At 35.7% G+C, this 17,918-nt stretch overlaps 1 protein-coding gene and 1 non-coding gene across 2 annotated transcripts in view; one reads left to right on the top strand and one right to left on the bottom strand.

The window, feature by feature from the left end:
* SMARCA1 (SWI/SNF related, matrix associated, actin dependent regulator of chromatin, subfamily a, member 1) overlaps positions 1–17,918 on the bottom strand; it is a 67,861-nt gene that overhangs the window by 8,453 nt on the left and 41,490 nt on the right. Inside the window, exons 20-23 of the mRNA XM_052663030.1 lie at positions 10,562–10,684; positions 7,754–7,886; positions 4,978–5,096; positions 4,641–4,853 (exon numbers count right to left, since the gene is read on the bottom strand). Of these exons, the coding sequence (XP_052518990.1) occupies positions 4,641–4,853; positions 4,978–5,096; positions 7,754–7,886; positions 10,562–10,684 (588 nt within the window). The remainder of the gene's footprint in view (positions 1–4,640; positions 4,854–4,977; positions 5,097–7,753; positions 7,887–10,561; positions 10,685–17,918) is intronic.
* Positions 12,018–12,090, top strand: TRNAG-UCC (transfer RNA glycine (anticodon UCC)). The gene has a single exon. It is a non-coding gene; the product is annotated as a tRNA-Gly (tRNA).

Here is a 17,918-nt window from a genome sequence, read left to right as displayed (position 1 = left end):
TGATGCTTTCGAACTGTGGTGTTGAAGAAGACTCTTGAGAGTCCCTTGGACTGCAAGGAGATCCAACCAGTCCATTCCAAAGGAGATCAGCCCTGGGTGTTCTTTGGAAGGAATGATGCTAAGCTGAAACTCCAGTACTTTGGCCACCTCATGTGAAGAGTTGACTCATTAGAAAAGACTCTGATGCTGGGAGGGATTGGGGGCAGGAGGAAAAGGGGACGACAGAGGATGAGATGGCTAGATGGCATCACCAACTCGATGGACGTAAGTTTGAGTGAACTCTCGGAGTTGGTGATGGACAGGGAAGCCTGGCGTGCTGCGATTCATGGGGTCGCAAAGAGTCAGACACAACTGAGCGACTGAACTAAACTCATAAACATAAATATATTTTAACAATTCTATAGTCAAGAACTCATCAATAATTTTATATTTTACCAATTTTTTGAATAATGTATTAATTCATATCCTCACATTTCATTAAGAAAGTAATGCTCTAAGATACCAATATTAGCTGTTATCACACAATTAAGTATTAGTACATAAAATGAAAAATCATGAGTGGCCTTCCTTATAAAATTTCCTAGGCTACACTGCATAAGCAACAAACAAAAGTGTCATTGTGACTACAGGATAGCTTGGAAATTTTTTAACTTGACTTCTGTTTTTCTAAAGTATCTATAAAGAAAATTCTTCTCTGACTGGACAGATAATTTATCAAATATCCTGTGCTTAACTAATAACTTAGTTAATGTTTACTATCACAGATAAACCTACAATAAGGGAAAGAAGCTCATAAAAAGCTATAGCAATATTTTCTAAAAAGTCTTTTTTCTCCTACAATTCTAATGAAGAATGTCATGTTCTTAATTTTAAATAAGGAACACTTTCATTAATAATAAAGCTGTGATTTGAAAACAAACAGCAATAACATGAAATTTTTATTACATTGTACAACAGTGTGTAATTCTCTGAAATACTACCTAAAAAATTCATTTGAACTACCACAAAAGGCAAGGCAATTGTAATCACGAATTATTAATACTTTCATTCAACTCTAAGGTCCATGGCCACAGGATATGCATACAGAGCTTCTTGAGAGTCTAAGAGAGGAAAGAAAAAACTCCCTAGAGTCTAAAAATTAAGAATATTTTTTGGCTAAAATGAAGAGTCAGAGCAACCTTGCCAAGAAAGTATAGTCGCTATATCAAGAAATGTTCTTTATTTCAGAGAGCCAAATTCTGCTTTTTATTCTTTGAGTACCTCAAAGAACTTAAGCAGGAGCAAGGACTTACTGATTAAACTCTGGATACTTTCAATATGTCCTTTCCAGTAAACTGACTAATGTGCTAGATCTTTTAGACTTCTCAGATTCTATTCAAATATCCCAGTCATGTCAGTCTGTCACTAAATGAATGAAGACAGTGCCCTGAAATTCATTCAGTAAAAGGAATTAATGAGCTACTGTTGATAAAGGGATTGGCAACCTTATAGTATAAAAGGTACTATACAAAGTATTATCTTTTCTTCTTATAGTCATCCGGCAAAGATACTTTTAATTCTGATAGTTTTAAATGTCCTAAGACTAAGACCTCACTATAATACATTTTTTTCCTAGAAGGAAAATGGTAGGGCAATTCATATGCTCTGAGCTTAAAACTCTAAATTGATCATATCCTTCCTACTTGTTTATGTAGTTCAATAGAGACTGATTACTTACTTAAAGACCACACAATTTTTCAGAGAAAGAAATCACAATCTTTTTAGCACACAGAAATGGAACTAAAACTCATTTTCTCTTTTGTATAGCCAGCATTTTTAAATGGAAAAGAGCCTCAAAGAAATTTTCAACCTTTAGCTGAAGGCTTTCAAAATGTGGCATATTCAGAAGTGAAGGTTCATGCCTTTAAGCATTTTAAGACTGTTAGTTAAGTCAGAAGCCGTGAATTCAGTAGTTTGAGATCTCTGAATAAAATATAACTACCAAAGTTTCTATTTTTTAAAGTTTCTATTTTTTTTCTAAGTATTTCACACTATTTATTGGTGTCTCTGGGAAAGTCATCTTTAAGCAAGATTGTTTTTAAAGACAGCTTCTTTAGTAAGCTAAGTTTAAAGTTTAATCATTAATAAAATGTTAATTTGAACACAGTGACATACTCACATAATGAATCAAGTTATATCCTCTGTATTTTGGGGTTTTTCAATGAAGCAAATTATTTTAATTATGGAAATCACAACTGCCTCCTTCAAGGGGGAAGTTTCACTTCCTAGATTGTGAATGATCTACTATACAAGACCAATCATTTAAAATGAGGGGAAAAGAGATCATCTAGAAAAAACAGTAATCCATTTTTTAATTCCCTAATGATTTATATTATCATGAAATATTCTAAAAACATGGTCTAAATAGTCTAAATCCAGAAACATAAAAATTACCCATTAACTAGGAAGAAAATGATATAATGGAAAATTTAACAAAAACTCTGGATTAAAATATTTACTATGAAATAAGCTACTATATGTTTTTAAAGATTCTTTAGAAATCATAAATTCCACCTTCCAGAACATAATTAAGGACAGAATTGTCTTCGTTTTTAACTGGCAAAATAAGAGTTTCATTTTTCAGTCACATATGTAGTTAATATCTACTCTTTGAAAAACATACATTAAAGATTTAAACCTCTTGGTAAAGAAAGACGTAAATGTTTTGTAGAAAGATGGAGGAAAAGATTCTTTACAAGGGAGTTCAGAGACATCTAGTGGTCATTAACAATACACTTGGTTTTTTCCTAGAAAATGAAATAAGGTTACTTAGTTCTACAGTCATGTTCATATTACAAGTAATATAAGATTTCCCCTGCACTTCTGAATCTGTTTCACCCTACTGCTTTAGCTTAATGTTTCTAGAAACTGAAAACAGCATTAAACTCAACCTTTAAAAAGCAGTAAAATATCACTGAAATAATATACAAAACTCTGCAAATGTTCCATCACATAAAAGGGCATGTATGATTTAAAACACAATTCATCAACAAATGCAGGTGGGTATTTGTCTTTTACAAGCTGTTAATGCTGCTGTAAATTAGATAACTATATGCACAAAACCTCAAATGGCTAAAAATTTTAAATGCCTGGCTTCTGAAAGGAGTTTTCTTCTAAACATGGTCATAGATGCATCAAGCTAGAAGGCACCTTAAAAGGCCAACAAGCTCACTGACAAAGTCTTCAGACTGTCAAAATTGAATCTAATTTTCAAAGCTAATAGAAAAGCTATTCTACACTGTTCTTCAATAGTCTATTTATTTCAATGATCCAAAGAACCTGTCAAACAACTCTTCCCTCCAACATCATTCCTTCATGCTACAGATTAATCCTCATCTTTTTTATTCTTTCCTCAGTTCTACTGTGTATTATTAACATTTATACCTCTTCCGATTCTTTTATACAAGTACAGCACTTTACATTTATCCCTATTACTGTCATGTAGCAAGGGAGATTCAATTGATTCACCATTACAATTTCTCTAGTTCCTTTTGTATTCTGGCTTGATCCAGGCTTGATCCAAACTTTGCTACCTCTCTCAGTATTACGTATTCCATAAACTTGATAGACACAGTCTAATAACAATCCAGGAACACTCTAAATTTGTGTTAAGTTTTAACACAAAATATCTAATTTATAAAGCATCCACCAAAATTAGCACTTTCAATATAGCAAGTCAAACTTTTCTTTTCTTTTTATTCAATTTGAACTGAGAATATAAAATGGGTCAGACAAAATATCAAGCATAGCTTCACATCTCTATGAACTTTTGGCCAGAAAACATTTATGATAGAAACTAAAGAAAAATGTCCAATGTTTGGATTGTTGGTTTCTGGCTACTTTTAATGTTTTATTGTTGTTGTTCAGTCGCGCAGTCGTGTCCAACTCTTTTAGGCTATATGAATCTATTTTTGTATTAATTAACTCAACTAACAAAAGACTGACAGTGCCAACATTAAAAACATGTTGCATTTATTTCTGGCTTCTCTGATAGCTCAGTTGGTAAAGAATCCACCTGCAATGCAGGAGACCCTGGTTCGATTCCTGGGTCGGGAAGATCTGCTGGAGAAGGGATAGGCTACCCACTCCAGTATTCTGGCCTGGAGAATTCCATGGACTGTATAGTCCATGGGGTCAGGTCGCAAAGAGTCGAACACGACTCTTTCCATACCAGCATTTATTTCTATACGAGCAAGAACACTGCCAAGCGGCATTAAGATTTAACAGGAACACAATTCATGTCAGAAAGTAACAGGAAATTACATCAAGCTAAAATAAAGTCTCACATGATATCTGTGACCTACTTTCAAATGGTTTAGAAACATAGATCTGTATATTAATAAATAGAAAATACAGATCTAGATTTCTGAATATAGCTGTGTTTCTGAATTTCTGAGTATAATATATAGATTCTATATGTATAGATAGATTCTATGTATGTAAGTACACACACATATATATGCACATATGCATATACTAGTAAGAGGAGAAAGCCAATGTGGCAAATGTTAACAATTACAGAATCTAAGTGAAGGATATGTGACGTTTGAAATTTTTCAAAATAAAAAGTAGGAGGAAATAAGCAAGAAAAGAATACATACCATGGCAGTTCTAGACTTGATAAACCAGTCAAATCTAAACTGAGGAGCATTCCGAACACACTGTCTCAATTCTTCATACACGTTTTCTCTATCAAAGCCCATTTTGTGTAACATACATATCAGGAATCTATCTTCTTCTTCAGTATAGTTCTTTCCTTTGCTAGTTCCATACTGAATACGTAACTGATGAAATGGAGCCTTGTATCTTGCAATCTATAGATTTAAACAAAATAGTGCTTCTAACTAAATGTGCGGTAATAATAAGTCAAAGCTAATCACCATTTAATCATCAATTGAAACAATCTATTGGTAATTTGACAATTAGGAAATATAGTACTTTAGCATCCAGGGCTTTCTTGATACTGATCCTTCGTTGAATTCTTGCTTCTCCACGTTCAATTTGAGCCATAATTTTCTCAATGTCCTGTAATTCATTGCAACGCTCCCAAAATACAGCTGAAAAAAACAAGAGTTACTATTTCACACTTCTGTCATCTTACATAAATGAATCCAAGGAACTACAGAATGAAGAATTAGCAGGAAAGGATATAGTGAACTTATACTGTTTATACTTAAGATTCAGAGTCATCAGTAGATATAGACATATATATATATATATATACATATGCTGCTGCTAAGTCACTTCAGTCGTGTCCGACTCTGTGCGACCCCATAGACGATAGCCCACCAGGCTCCGCCGTCCCTGGGATTCTCCAGGCAAGAACACTGGAGTGGGTTGCCATTTCCTTCTCCAATGCATGAAAATGAAAAGTGAAAGTGAGGTCACTCAGTCGTGTCCGACTCTTCACGACCCCATAGACTGTAGCCTACTAGGCTTTTCCGTCCGTGGGATTTCCAGGCAAGAGTACTGGAGTGGGATGCCATCGCCTTCTCCAATATATACATATATATGCATATATATAGGGCTTCCCTGGTGGCTCAGATGGTAAAGTATCTGTCTGCAATGTAGGAGACCCAGGTTCGATCCCTGGGTTGGGAAGAACCCCTGGAGAAGGCAATGGCACCCTATTCCAATACTCTTGCCTGGAAAACCCCATGGACAGAGGAACCTGATAGGCTACAGTCCATGGGGTCGCAAAGAGTTGGACATGACTGAGTGACTTCACTTTCACATGCACATATATATATATGTTCAATTATTAAATACACTTAAGGTATAATAAATGAGGGGTATTAAATACCTCTTTTCATTTAAAAGTAAGACCCCAACAAGAAGGTTTTAGGTTAGCAATTTTCCTTTCATGAAATATTATGAAGCTTTTTTTCTATTTATTTATTTATTTTTATTTATTTGGCTGCACTAGGTCTTAGTTGCAGTAAGTGGGACACTCTATCTTAGTTACAGCATATGGGATCCAGTTCCCTGACCAGGAATTGAACCCAGGCCCCCTGCACTGGGAGAATGGAGTCCTAACCACTGGACCACCAGGGAAGTCCCTATTATAAAGTTTTTAATTATCCATCTCAGATGACTAGAATTTCAAAAGACACTACAGATATTGATTTAAGCTATGCTTTTATTTGAACATTATATCCTCTAGCACAGCCCCAATTAAGCTGTCCTGAGTTAATCATCCTACCTGGCCTGGTGTCAATTTGAAGGAATATCTGACATAGTATCTTCTTTAATCAACTTTTTTTTTCTTGCAACTTCATACACATTGATGCTTATTCCCCTTCTTATCTTTTGAAGAAAATTCTACTTCAGAAACTTTCTCAGCACATATCTTTTTACACTATTTTCATTCAACTCTTGCTGCTACAATTTAACTCTCTCCTCTATTTTACCCCTTTTTAAGTCTCCAAACGCCTTAAACTTATGCAGCAAATGGTAGCAGTAGTAATAATGTTATGCTGGTATCAAAGTAAAGAACATTCATAGACTTGATGTTATACTACATGAAATAACAACTCAATATAATCCATCTCTAAAGTCCCTGGCAATCACCAGAAAGCTCTTTCACATCTCCAAAAGAAAAATAAAGTATCTGCTCCCTAATTAAACATACTTATTCAAGCACTAGCACTATAAATAAATTAAAAGTTGTTCCTAGTCTGTATTAATCTTTGGCATATTTATTTGTATTTCAATGTTTCCTCCCTACTATTTTTCACAGCAAAAATATAGAATTTCACTTGTTAGGCTAAGTAGGCTTTGAGGGGCTAGCACAGAAACCTAAACCTACTTTGTAACATTTCTATGGGGAGAAATGTTCTAGGTTCTATACAGCTGCTGCTGCTGCTGCTAAGTCACTTCAGTCGTGTTCAACTCTGTGCGACCCCATAGATGGCAGCCTACCAGGCTCCTCCGTCCCTGGGATTCTCCAGGCAAGAACACTAGAGTGGGTTGCCATTTCCTTCTCCAATGCATAAAAGTGAAAAGTGAAAGTGAAGTGGCTAAATTTGAGAGCTCAACCTATTTGGACTTTAGAAACTTCCTATGTTCTACATAAAGAAAACTTACTACACATACTTGTCTATTTTAATAAGATTTCTTTTCAGAAGCCTTAGGTTGGCTGCACTGTGACATGGAAATCAGTATTTACTCCATATGCTTTGGCACATAATTTAGTTCTGGTCAAGACCAAAGACACAGCTGAGTAAGAGAGGGAGTTGATTCCAGGACCTGTCAACAGATTTATTCAAGCAGTCTTTTCAGATCTACTCCAGCTTGCCTGGAGTTAATGGAATTCATACAACCTCCCTGGAGCAAACGGAAACCCTGAGAGTGTCTAAGGATCTAAAAGAACCTGATAGGAATTCTCTACTTCAGGGACAACCTAGAAAAACACTAATTCCATCCACTGAAACTGAAGTCTTAGACTTGACTTGCCCAGAAGATGATCATCCACTAGCTACCCTTGTTTTATCAGTGCTATACTTGGCTCTATTAGCTAACTAGCAGGGACAACAGCAATTTGTTTTTGTAAGTCTTATAATCTTTTCATAGAAATACAATTATATTTTATACTTTCACCTACAGTTTATTCATAAAAGTCTAAAGGTCTCTGAACAAAGATATAATTAAACTGACACAAAGAAATGCATAAGGTTACAAGTAAAACACCATTTTTGAAGTTATATATACAAACCTGAATATTCCATGACCTCCTCAGGGGATTTGCCCTCCACCTCTCGAGCTATATTATCAATGTCATCTCTTCCATATTTCTCATTAGCTTTAATGAACTGATTGAAATCTCGCTTAGTCCAGTTTGTGAATCCCTGTGAACAAAAAAGCAAGCATCATCAATAGAGGTTAAATTAACAAATCCAAATATTGTTCTATTTAGTTCTATGCAACAGTACATTAAAAACCGTTCAAAAGACTTAAAATTTTTCTTCTTATAAAATCCTAGGTTTTTTTATGTTGGAATCAAAAGTTGAGTTAATGTTATTGCAAAAATAACTGCTTTTCTATCATAAAGAGAATGTATTTCCCTCTAAGTACTAAAAACTGATTTATAGTTCTAAGATATTATATAGTTTTTAACTCCATATTTTATAGATGCCTACTACATTAAAATACAAATGCATTAAATAAAAATGCTAATATAAATGCTGAAGTCCTGGATATTCCAGTACTTCATTTTTTTCACAGACGTGTTCCCATGTAAATTAAGAAAAAAAAGGTGGATGCTTTAAATTAAAAAAATACATAAAGAAAAAAAGACTGAAGAAAATTTTTTATAACTCTTTACATCATTCCCAACTACTGTGAATAAATAATTTCTGTTCAAAATTATATTCATAAATAAGATTTCTATAAACGGTGTTACTGGGCCCACTCAATTTCTTTTCTAAAAGGGAACAGTTTGACCAATCAATGTTTTCAGTCTCTTTGGTATTTATTAGCATGTCTCTGAAGTCACAAGACTAAATTTCTGTCTTCCATTCCTCATGTTCCAACCCACATAAATGTGATACCCTCAGCATAGCAAAACTCTATCCCTAACCTCTAGTTGATAAAGTTTTCTGCCACATTTTGTTCCTTTGTACTCCTGTGATTTTTTGAAAGCATAATTATTTAGAGCAGTAGAGAAAAATGACTAAAGATGACTTCAAGTACTAAGAGAGGCAAAAACTTGATTTTGTTTCTAATTACAAACAAAAGCAATTCCTCAACTGAGACTGTATATTCACAATATGTTGTACATTTACAATATACTGCAAGCGAAGGAACATTCTAAGATCATAACTTTATTTTTGTGTTCAGGAAATAAATTTTGAAAATAAAACATGAATATTTAAATATTTTATTTTATTCTATGGTAAGTCCTAATATGATGGAGAAACAGTGGAAACAGTGTCAGACTTTATTCTTTTGGGCTCCAAAATCACTGCAGATTGTGACTGCAGCCATGAAATTAAAAGACGCTTACTCCTTGGAAGGAAAGTTATGACCAATCTAGATAGCATATTAAAAAGCAGAGATTACTTTGCCAACAAAGGTCCGTGTAGTCAAGCCTATGGTTTTTCCAGTAGTCATGTATGGATGTGAGAGTTGGACTGTGAAGAAAGCTGAGCACCGAAGAATTGATGCTTTTGAACTGTGGTGTTGGAGAAGACTCTTGAGAGTCCCTTGGACTGCAAAGAGATCCAACCAGTCCATTCTAAAGGAGATCAGTCCTGGGTGTTCTTTGGAAGGACTGATGCTAAAGCTGAAACTTCAATACTTTGGCCATGTCATGCGAAGAGTTGACTCATTGGAAAAGACTCTGATGCTGGGAGGGATTGGGGGCAGGAGGAGAGGGGGACGACAGAGGATGAGATGGCTGGATGGCATCACTGACTTGATGGACATGAGTTTGAGTAAACTCCGGGAGTTGGTGATGGACAGGGAGACCTGGCATGCTACGGTTCATGGGGTCACAAAGAGTCGGACATGACTGAGCAACTGAACTGAACTGAACTGAACTGAAGTCCTAATATTTAGCCAGTTGCAATTACATTTTCCAACTGAACTTTATGACTTCCAGGCATTTGGCTCAGAAACTTATGAATGCAATTTGTAAAAATTCATTCAATAAAATTACATGTTATAACAAAGAAAAGACCTATATAATAAATAAGATATAAATATAAAAATGAACTTTCAATAATTAATATGGAAAATTTCCTAGCACTGTGCTTTGCATATTGCTCAAAAAAATTTGTTGAATAATAAATCTTGCTGGCTATTTCCTATACTAAGGTAGAACACATTTTTATTTATTATTTTGCAAGTACCTTTTACACTGTAATTCTTTTTATCTTCTACAGATTATTTTGGAAGTATGCCACTCATAAAACCCATTAGAGCAACAATGACCAGAAAGCATTAATATATTGTTCAAATGAAAATGTTTATATTTAATTATTCGTAAATATAAATATTATTTAAACATTTAATAACTATTAACTTTTAACTATACAATGAGTATCTTTAAAAGTTTCAGAAATTTCTCACCACTGTATTAAAATTCTTTTCAAGAAAAGATATGAGGCATTTTGAGAATTATGAAGTCATTCCATAAATAAAAGATTGGTAGAGTGTAATTTCAGAGGAGAACTCATAATCAATAAAATAAATCTTTTAAGATATGCTGGTAATTATTGTCTATCAGGATTCATATGCCGGTTAAGTGACTTTAGCATAATTGATAAAATGCATGTCTTACTTCTAATAATTGACACATATTTTTCATTTATGTATCTTTTAGTATTTCCAATACTGTTTTATATAAGGGATTAAAAAATAGGGATCGTTGATCTAAATGTATGTCTACACTATGGCCCTGTGCTTTGCTGGTGTGTCTGATCAGGGTACCAGGCCCATACAATAAAAAATAAGTGTGATCTATATTTTCTTTTCTTCTACTGGTTGACTAGAAGTATTTCAATCACTTAAAATATTTTACTTGTGTGAGAAGTTTTTCTTTTTCTTCAGTCTCTTCTGGTGTAAGAGGTTCAGCTCCATCAATCTTTTTTTGTTCCTCTCTTTGAGCAACAGCTGGATTTGGGATATCAGGATTCCTTGGGACCTAAAGATCGAGAGACGTGTTATGAGTAAACTGTTGAGAGAAATTAATTAAGGGTATACATAGTTGTATCAATATGTAGAGTTATTTCAACAGTAAATTATCATACGATGACACACGATCCTCTCCACATGTCTACTACCACGATATTATCAAAGTAAAAATTGTTCTTAAATGTGCCATGTGGTATTGTATAGTTAAAAACCCATTGCTAAATGCCACATTATATTCTAGATTTAATCATACTGTGGAACGAAAAAAATCCCTATGATATCGTTAATACATGGTAATAATATCATTATCCCCAGCACCAACATTATACAATAAAACCTCAAGCCCAGAAACAAAAAGTTTGGTAGTATGGAAAGAGTCCATATTCACCTGGCAATATAGACCAGGGTATAGAAGTGGCAAGGCACCTGAAGATTGCATCCAATGCTCTGATCAGTTCAGCGTGCAAAAAGAAAAGAGTGCTTTTACTGCCTGCCAGGGTATGGAAAGAGAGACCATCTTCACATAAAATGCAAAGACTGAAAGAACTGACAGAATAAAGAAGAAGCAAAAAAAAAAGAAAGAGAGAGAGAGAAAGAAAGAGACTATATATATATAAGAGGGAAGGGATAAGCAAAGCACACAAACAGCTGCGATGGTACCTGCAGTCAAGGGAAAAAGACTACAGCAGCCGTGACCAACAGAAAGTGTAGTGTATACTATACATCTCTGCATAGTATAGAGAACTGCAATACACTGACAACTGAGAAGAAGAGAGCTCAAGTTCAAAAGACTGAGGACAGAAGCTCAGCTCTACAAGGAAGCAAGCAGTCAGCCAGTTATCTGTATGTCAAAACTAGCCCCAGGGGCCTCAGTGTGGCCCCATGAACACAGACAACCCGTATAGTTCAGCAGTATGGAGCAGCATTCACTGTATGGAGTGATAAACTAAGTTACTCAGCGCAAAGCCTCACATCATTTTTAAGTGCATCTGCAGTGACAATGCAGCACATTGATTTAGGAGGGCAGGTATATAACATATATAGTACATTCTTTATAGCATTTCATTAAATATGGCAAGAACAGGATTGATGGGAAGCCTTCCACTGTTTGGAATGCACACCTAACATAAATGACTCATCCTTCAGGGGTATCAGATACTCACGGTTTTACTGTGATATAATTTTAAATGCATATTAGGGTATATCTCTCTAATCATTATGCATATTTCATAGCATTTCAACCACAGGGTTATAACTTAAATGTTTTAAAAAACTATTATATCCAGTAGTTGTTTAAATATGAAACCTACTAACTGGGCATTAAAAAGAAATACTGAAGGACTTCCCTGATGGTCCAGTGGTTAAGACTCTGTGCTTCCAATGCAGAGGGCACAAGTTTGATCCCTGGTCAGGGAACCAAGATCCCACATGCATGGTGTGGCCAAAAGAAAATTTTTTAAAGAAATACTGAAAAAACAGTTTCATTTGTAATCATCAGTACGAGACAATCAAATTAGTAAGTACTGACTAAATATCTATTTTATCCATAGCACTATGACAGGTGTTCACTGGAATATAAAAAGTAGCCAACATGGTCCTTGCCTACAAGGAGCTCACAACCTAGTTGTGGAACTCTGAGCTGTACTCTAAGAATTCTAAAGATCTGGGGGGATGGAAAAGAGAGAAAGGATATTCTAGGCTGGAGCAGTAAAGCAAAAACAGTGAAGGTAAAAACCAGAAGGAGCATATATGGAGTTTATGTTGAGAAGCGATAAGAAACAAGGCCAGGTGGAGACAGAATTAGAAGGCCTTCTCAAACCACACAGTAGGCAACAGCAAGCCACTGGAGATTACAAGGGAGCAGCGTTATATCACCTGTAAACCTTGTGCTGGATGGACTTAAGTAGGGAAGCAACTAGAGGCAAGAGAACCAGCTAAACTAATCTAGAAATGAGGTATGATTACCTGGCCTAGGATGATAGCAAGTGGAAATGAAAAGGAAGCTGTAAATTAAAAATGAAGTGTAGTTCAGCAATATGCATGGTTTAACATAACTTTTTTCAATAGCTAAATTCCACTGTTAGATTACCGGCACACCAGCAATTTCACTCTGAACTATTACAAAGACTTTTAGGAGAATGCTTACAACAGCTTTACTTACAAAAGCCAAAATCCAGAAAACAGTCCAGATGTCTGACAACAAAAGACTAAATAAGCAAACTGCTATTTCCTTACAATGGAATAGTACTCGGCAATAAAAAGGAATGAACCATTGATAATGAGACAACATGTATGAATCTCAAAAACATTAAAGCCTTACAAATATTATACGATTCCATTTCTGTGAAACTCTAGAACAAAAAACCTGATCTGCAGAGGAAAATAATATCAGAACAGCGAGTTTGTCTGGGGAGTGGGTTTGGGAGTTGACTGGAAAGATGCACTTTGTAGGGGACAGTAATGTTCTATATTTTTGTAGGGACTTCAGTTATCTGGGCATAACATTTGTCAAAATTCATCAAATGATACAGAAGATTTATATATTTCAATGTATATAAATTTTACCTTAAAAATCAAATAAATATTGAGTTCTGACTAATGATATGCATATTGAAGTACTTTATATCTGTAACTTAGAAATGCATAAAAAAATAAGGATATTCATTTGATAGAAAGCTGGAGAAATGGTTAAATAGGTGATAAAGCAAATACAGTAAGACATAAATTGGAGAATATATGTGGTGTTCACTGTATTATCATTTCAACATTTTTCTATATTTGAAATTTTTTCATAATAAAATGTTGAAAAAATTACAGACACAGCTTTAAAAGTTTAACAGACCCCTTAAATTGCTGGTGAAGTTACTTTGGCCTCAAATTTTAATTTTAATTGCGGAAAACCTATTTAATCTTACGATATTGCTCTACCAAATAGCTCCAAACTTGGCATACCCAAAAACCCTTACTTTAACAAAAAAATTTCACAAATACCTCATTATATGACAGAAAATGGATAATATACCCATACAAAATAACCTGCTTATTCCTATGTAGATATTCCCCAATACTAAAAATTCATCCCTTGAATTCTAATAAAGGCAAAATCAGAATATTATATTATACCCATTAGATTTTAGAACCCACTGCTCATATTTTTAATATAGCAAAACTTTAGAATGACATTTAATTTTACATTTACTATTTTAATTCTAAAAATTACTCAAAAATAGCTGCTAGAATTTTTTAATTAGAAATGACTCAAAATTCCTAGGTTCCTGTATCTCCTACAAATAATCTACTTCTTAATATTTATTGTTTTTAAAAGGTATTCATTTTTCACCTCATGAGGTTTTATGAGCATTAAGCTTCCCTCGATCTCAAAGTGCTATGAAAGAATTAAATAGACAAATTACAGGCCAAAAGACTAAACAGATACCTAGATAGTATCTCAAGTACTCACATTGTATATATCTCACTGATGGTCTCCAGCATACAAGAAGTTCTTAACATACAAGAAGTTATCTTTCAAGAAAACAGCTCAATTATTATTTAGATTTCTAGTCAGATTGTAAGGAATTTGTGATTAAGAGCTATGTTCCACGGAAAAGTGAAGAACTTTTTGGAGGGTCATGTTTCTTAGGAGTTTCAGCAAGCACTTCATAGAAACATGGAGTACAGAATTAAATGTGACAACACACAAAATGAAAGTAGTAACCTGAAATCAACTCACGTATTTTAGTTCTACCACAGCAAAACAGGTGGCCCACAATGACACATTACCAAAACTCACAAAGATCACAGAACTTCCTGCATTTGTCAAATGTTTATATCCACTCCTAAAGAATTTTTTTTACTGAAGATATATGTTAGAATGTTCTACAGCCTTCTTCAGCTTCTACTACGGCAAAACTCTTTCTGCAGGTCTTTAGACTCCATGGGACTTCTGGATACTCTGGATTTTTAAAATTCTGCAATTGAAATTTCAATTCAGTCACCTTCTTCCGACAGAAAGATTTCAGTGAAGAAGTAATTAAAAGTATTAGGGTAACTCCTTTAAGTCACAAGAGCAATGAAGCTTCAGAGTATGACTAACTTGCAACAAGGTCAAAACTTAGACAGCAGGGAAAACGGGCACATAATACACAGCTCTCTGCCAAGTGGTGAGAGTAAAACAACTACTTCTCTCAGCTTCAAATAAAACAAAACTCTTCAATTCCAGATCTTATTATCAACAATACTACTGTGACTTTGTCATGCTGAGTATGGAGCGGATAAAACACAATAAGAAATAAAAATGCAAATAAGCAGGCCCTGGAGAAAAATGCAATTTATCAACTGCTTCAAATCTACTGAGTCCCTCACTAGCTCCACCCCAAGTCACTACAGAACATGACTGTGGGGACTCAAAATGGGCAAAATGGAACCATGCACCACAGTACCCCCAGCTTCACACAGAACCTCTAATCCCTGGGCTAACAATCATTTAGGAGAGAGGAGTCCCTTTTTGAGAGCTTAACTATGTACAGAATATCAGGAAACTCCACTACAATGGTCCCGTTTATCTGAGAACAAACTATTGCTCCATTCACTTTTGTGGCTCGGGTTGAGTTTTCTGGAGGTTTAGTAGGGGGAAAAAAAAAAATCAATGCTATATGTCCTTGAGAAGATATGCCCAACACTTATCAATACCACATCGTCCTTAACAGGAAGCTTTTGCAGATGATTAACATGCCATGCTCATCTGTCCATACAGTCGGCCCTCTGTATCTGTGGGTTCTGCATCCGTGGATTCAAGCAACCTCAGATCAAAAAATATTCGGGAAAAAAAATTCCAGAAAGTTCCAAAGAGCAAAATGTGAATTGGCTTTGGCTGCATGCAGTAACTATTTACATAGCATTCACATTGTATTTATACCTATTTACATAGCAATTACATTGGATTAGGTATTGTAAGTAATACAGACATGATGTAAAATATATGGTCACATTTGCATAGCTTACATGCAAATCCTACACCATTTTATATAAGAGACTTGAGCATCCACGGATTGTGGTACCTGTGGGGGCTTCTGGAACCGATGCCCCGCAGATACTGAGGGACAACTGTACTCAAACACAAGATCCACCCAATTAAAGCACCCACCTTAGCTCAGGTCTGTAGCCCCTGGTAAAGAATGGAAGAGACAAGGTTCAGAAAGAACCAACATCCAGAATATTTTCTTCTTTGTCTTATTAATCCTCAGCTAAGTATGCATATGGAGGACCAAGGGAAGTCTTAAGACAACACAAAGGTAATCCGGGATGGGGCTGAGGAGAGTTTGGGACTAGGAGTGGAATGCCAGGGGATCATTCTCCTTCCACCTCCACCCACCACCACACTCCCAGCCACCTCCATCTTTTCATCTTCACATTGTGGCAGCTTCCTGGCTGGTTTCCCTGCAGAAACTCACCATTCTCTGTGTTGCAGCCAGAGTGGTTTTTAAAAATGTAAAGCTGATCATACTCTACCTCTTATAAGTGGTTTGACCTTGAGCAAATTACTCAGGGCAAATTACTCAACCTCTCTATGCCTCAGTTTCCCCATCTGTGAAATAGGTATGTACTTCCAGGGCTCTTCTGAGAAGGATGAGCTAATCATTTTAAACAACTGAGGAGAGTAAGCAACACAAATAAGGACTAAATAAGCATCTGCTGTTATTATTCCATCACCCACCTACCCCTCTGCCTTAAAAGGCTTTCTTTTGCTCTAAAGTTCCACCGAATTAATATGACCTATAATTAATGTTCAATGCTCCACATGATCCAACTCAATCCACTCATCAGTCATTCTCCTTCTCACCACTCCCCAGCAACACTGGCCTTCTTTCAGTTTCTAAAGGGGCACTCTTCCTTCCTACAACACCTTTGTACCTGTGGCTCCCCAACCTAGCGCTTCTCTTCCACACTTCACTTGGCTAATTCCTATGCATCTCTCTGATCTCAGCTTAAGTGCTGATCCTTAGAGACCACCTCTCTGACCTCCCAGTCCACATTAGATACCCATGTTATGCTCCTTCGTAGCACCCTTTATAAGCACTGAAACCAAATAAAGTCACTACTCTGTGCTTTCAGCGTAATGTCTGTGTCTCCCATTAAAATATAAGTACCATGTGTGAGGAACCCCCTTGTCTTATTCACCAGTTTATCCTCAGAGCCTGGCATAGAATCTGGCACAGGGGAGCACTCAATGAATATGTCTTAAATGAAAAACAGCCCTCCTTTCACTCACACTCCCTGTCTTGTCACTTCTCTCCAGGAGATGAGGAACAGATCACAGGAAGGTGCCATAGCATGGATTCCATGCCATCTTCCCTCTCATCACTCATTCTTTTCCTCTCTTCTCGCATCTTCCTCCCTATCACCCTTTAAAAGTTGTACTTTCATTCCTCTCTCTTCTAAAGTTTCCTCTCTCTTCCATCTCCTTCCAGCTGGCCACTGCCCAACTGTTCATGTAAGACCCCCAACCCCTAACCAGAACTGCCTGTAATGACAGGCACTGTTTACATTAAAACCAGAGCTGTGGTGAGAATGTGGTGGGCACTATATTATCACAGGGAACAGAACTTCAGTATCTCCAAAGAAGGAGTATAAACAACTATATTAACAGAGGTGATTTTTTTATTGCTGCTACTTGACTACCACTTGGCTCACCTCCCAAACAACATGTCAAACCACTGCAAACACAGTCCTTATTTAGGGCTGCAGAAAGAAGCAGAGTTATGTCACATGCAGAAATAGCCCCGAATGTCTGAGTGGTAAGAGCATAGCATTTGAATGCTTAGAACCTGTGTTTGAGACCAGCACGTTTGGCAACTCTGTCAGCCACCTGACCTTGAACAAGTCATTTAACCTCTCTGAACTTGTTTCCTCACCTATTATATAGAGGTGATAACAACACCTATCTCATAGCATTTCTTAGAAATCAAATGAAGTGGTAAAGTATTATTCAATTATAAGATGTTCTACACAGATATTTGGTTGATTACTAACTGAGGTCTAACATTTCAATTTGATTCTCCTCTAAAGTCTTACTAATAACAGTCAATAAAAGTAACAGAAAATAATCATCTAAAATGTTTAATAATCCCTAGTGGGGTCATGTATATTATGCTTACCTCATGAAATATTATTCACTACTTTATTAATTTTACTATTTTTATTTTACATTTTGAACCTATAATTTGCCTGTTTCTTCAAACGTATTG

Source organism: Budorcas taxicolor, chromosome X (assembly GCF_023091745.1).
Source record: "Budorcas taxicolor isolate Tak-1 chromosome X, Takin1.1, whole genome shotgun sequence".
Classification (NCBI taxonomy): Eukaryota; Metazoa; Chordata; class Mammalia; order Artiodactyla; family Bovidae; genus Budorcas; species Budorcas taxicolor.
The sequence above is the reverse complement of the archived record's forward strand: the minus strand, read 5'-3'. Positions and strand labels throughout refer to the sequence as shown.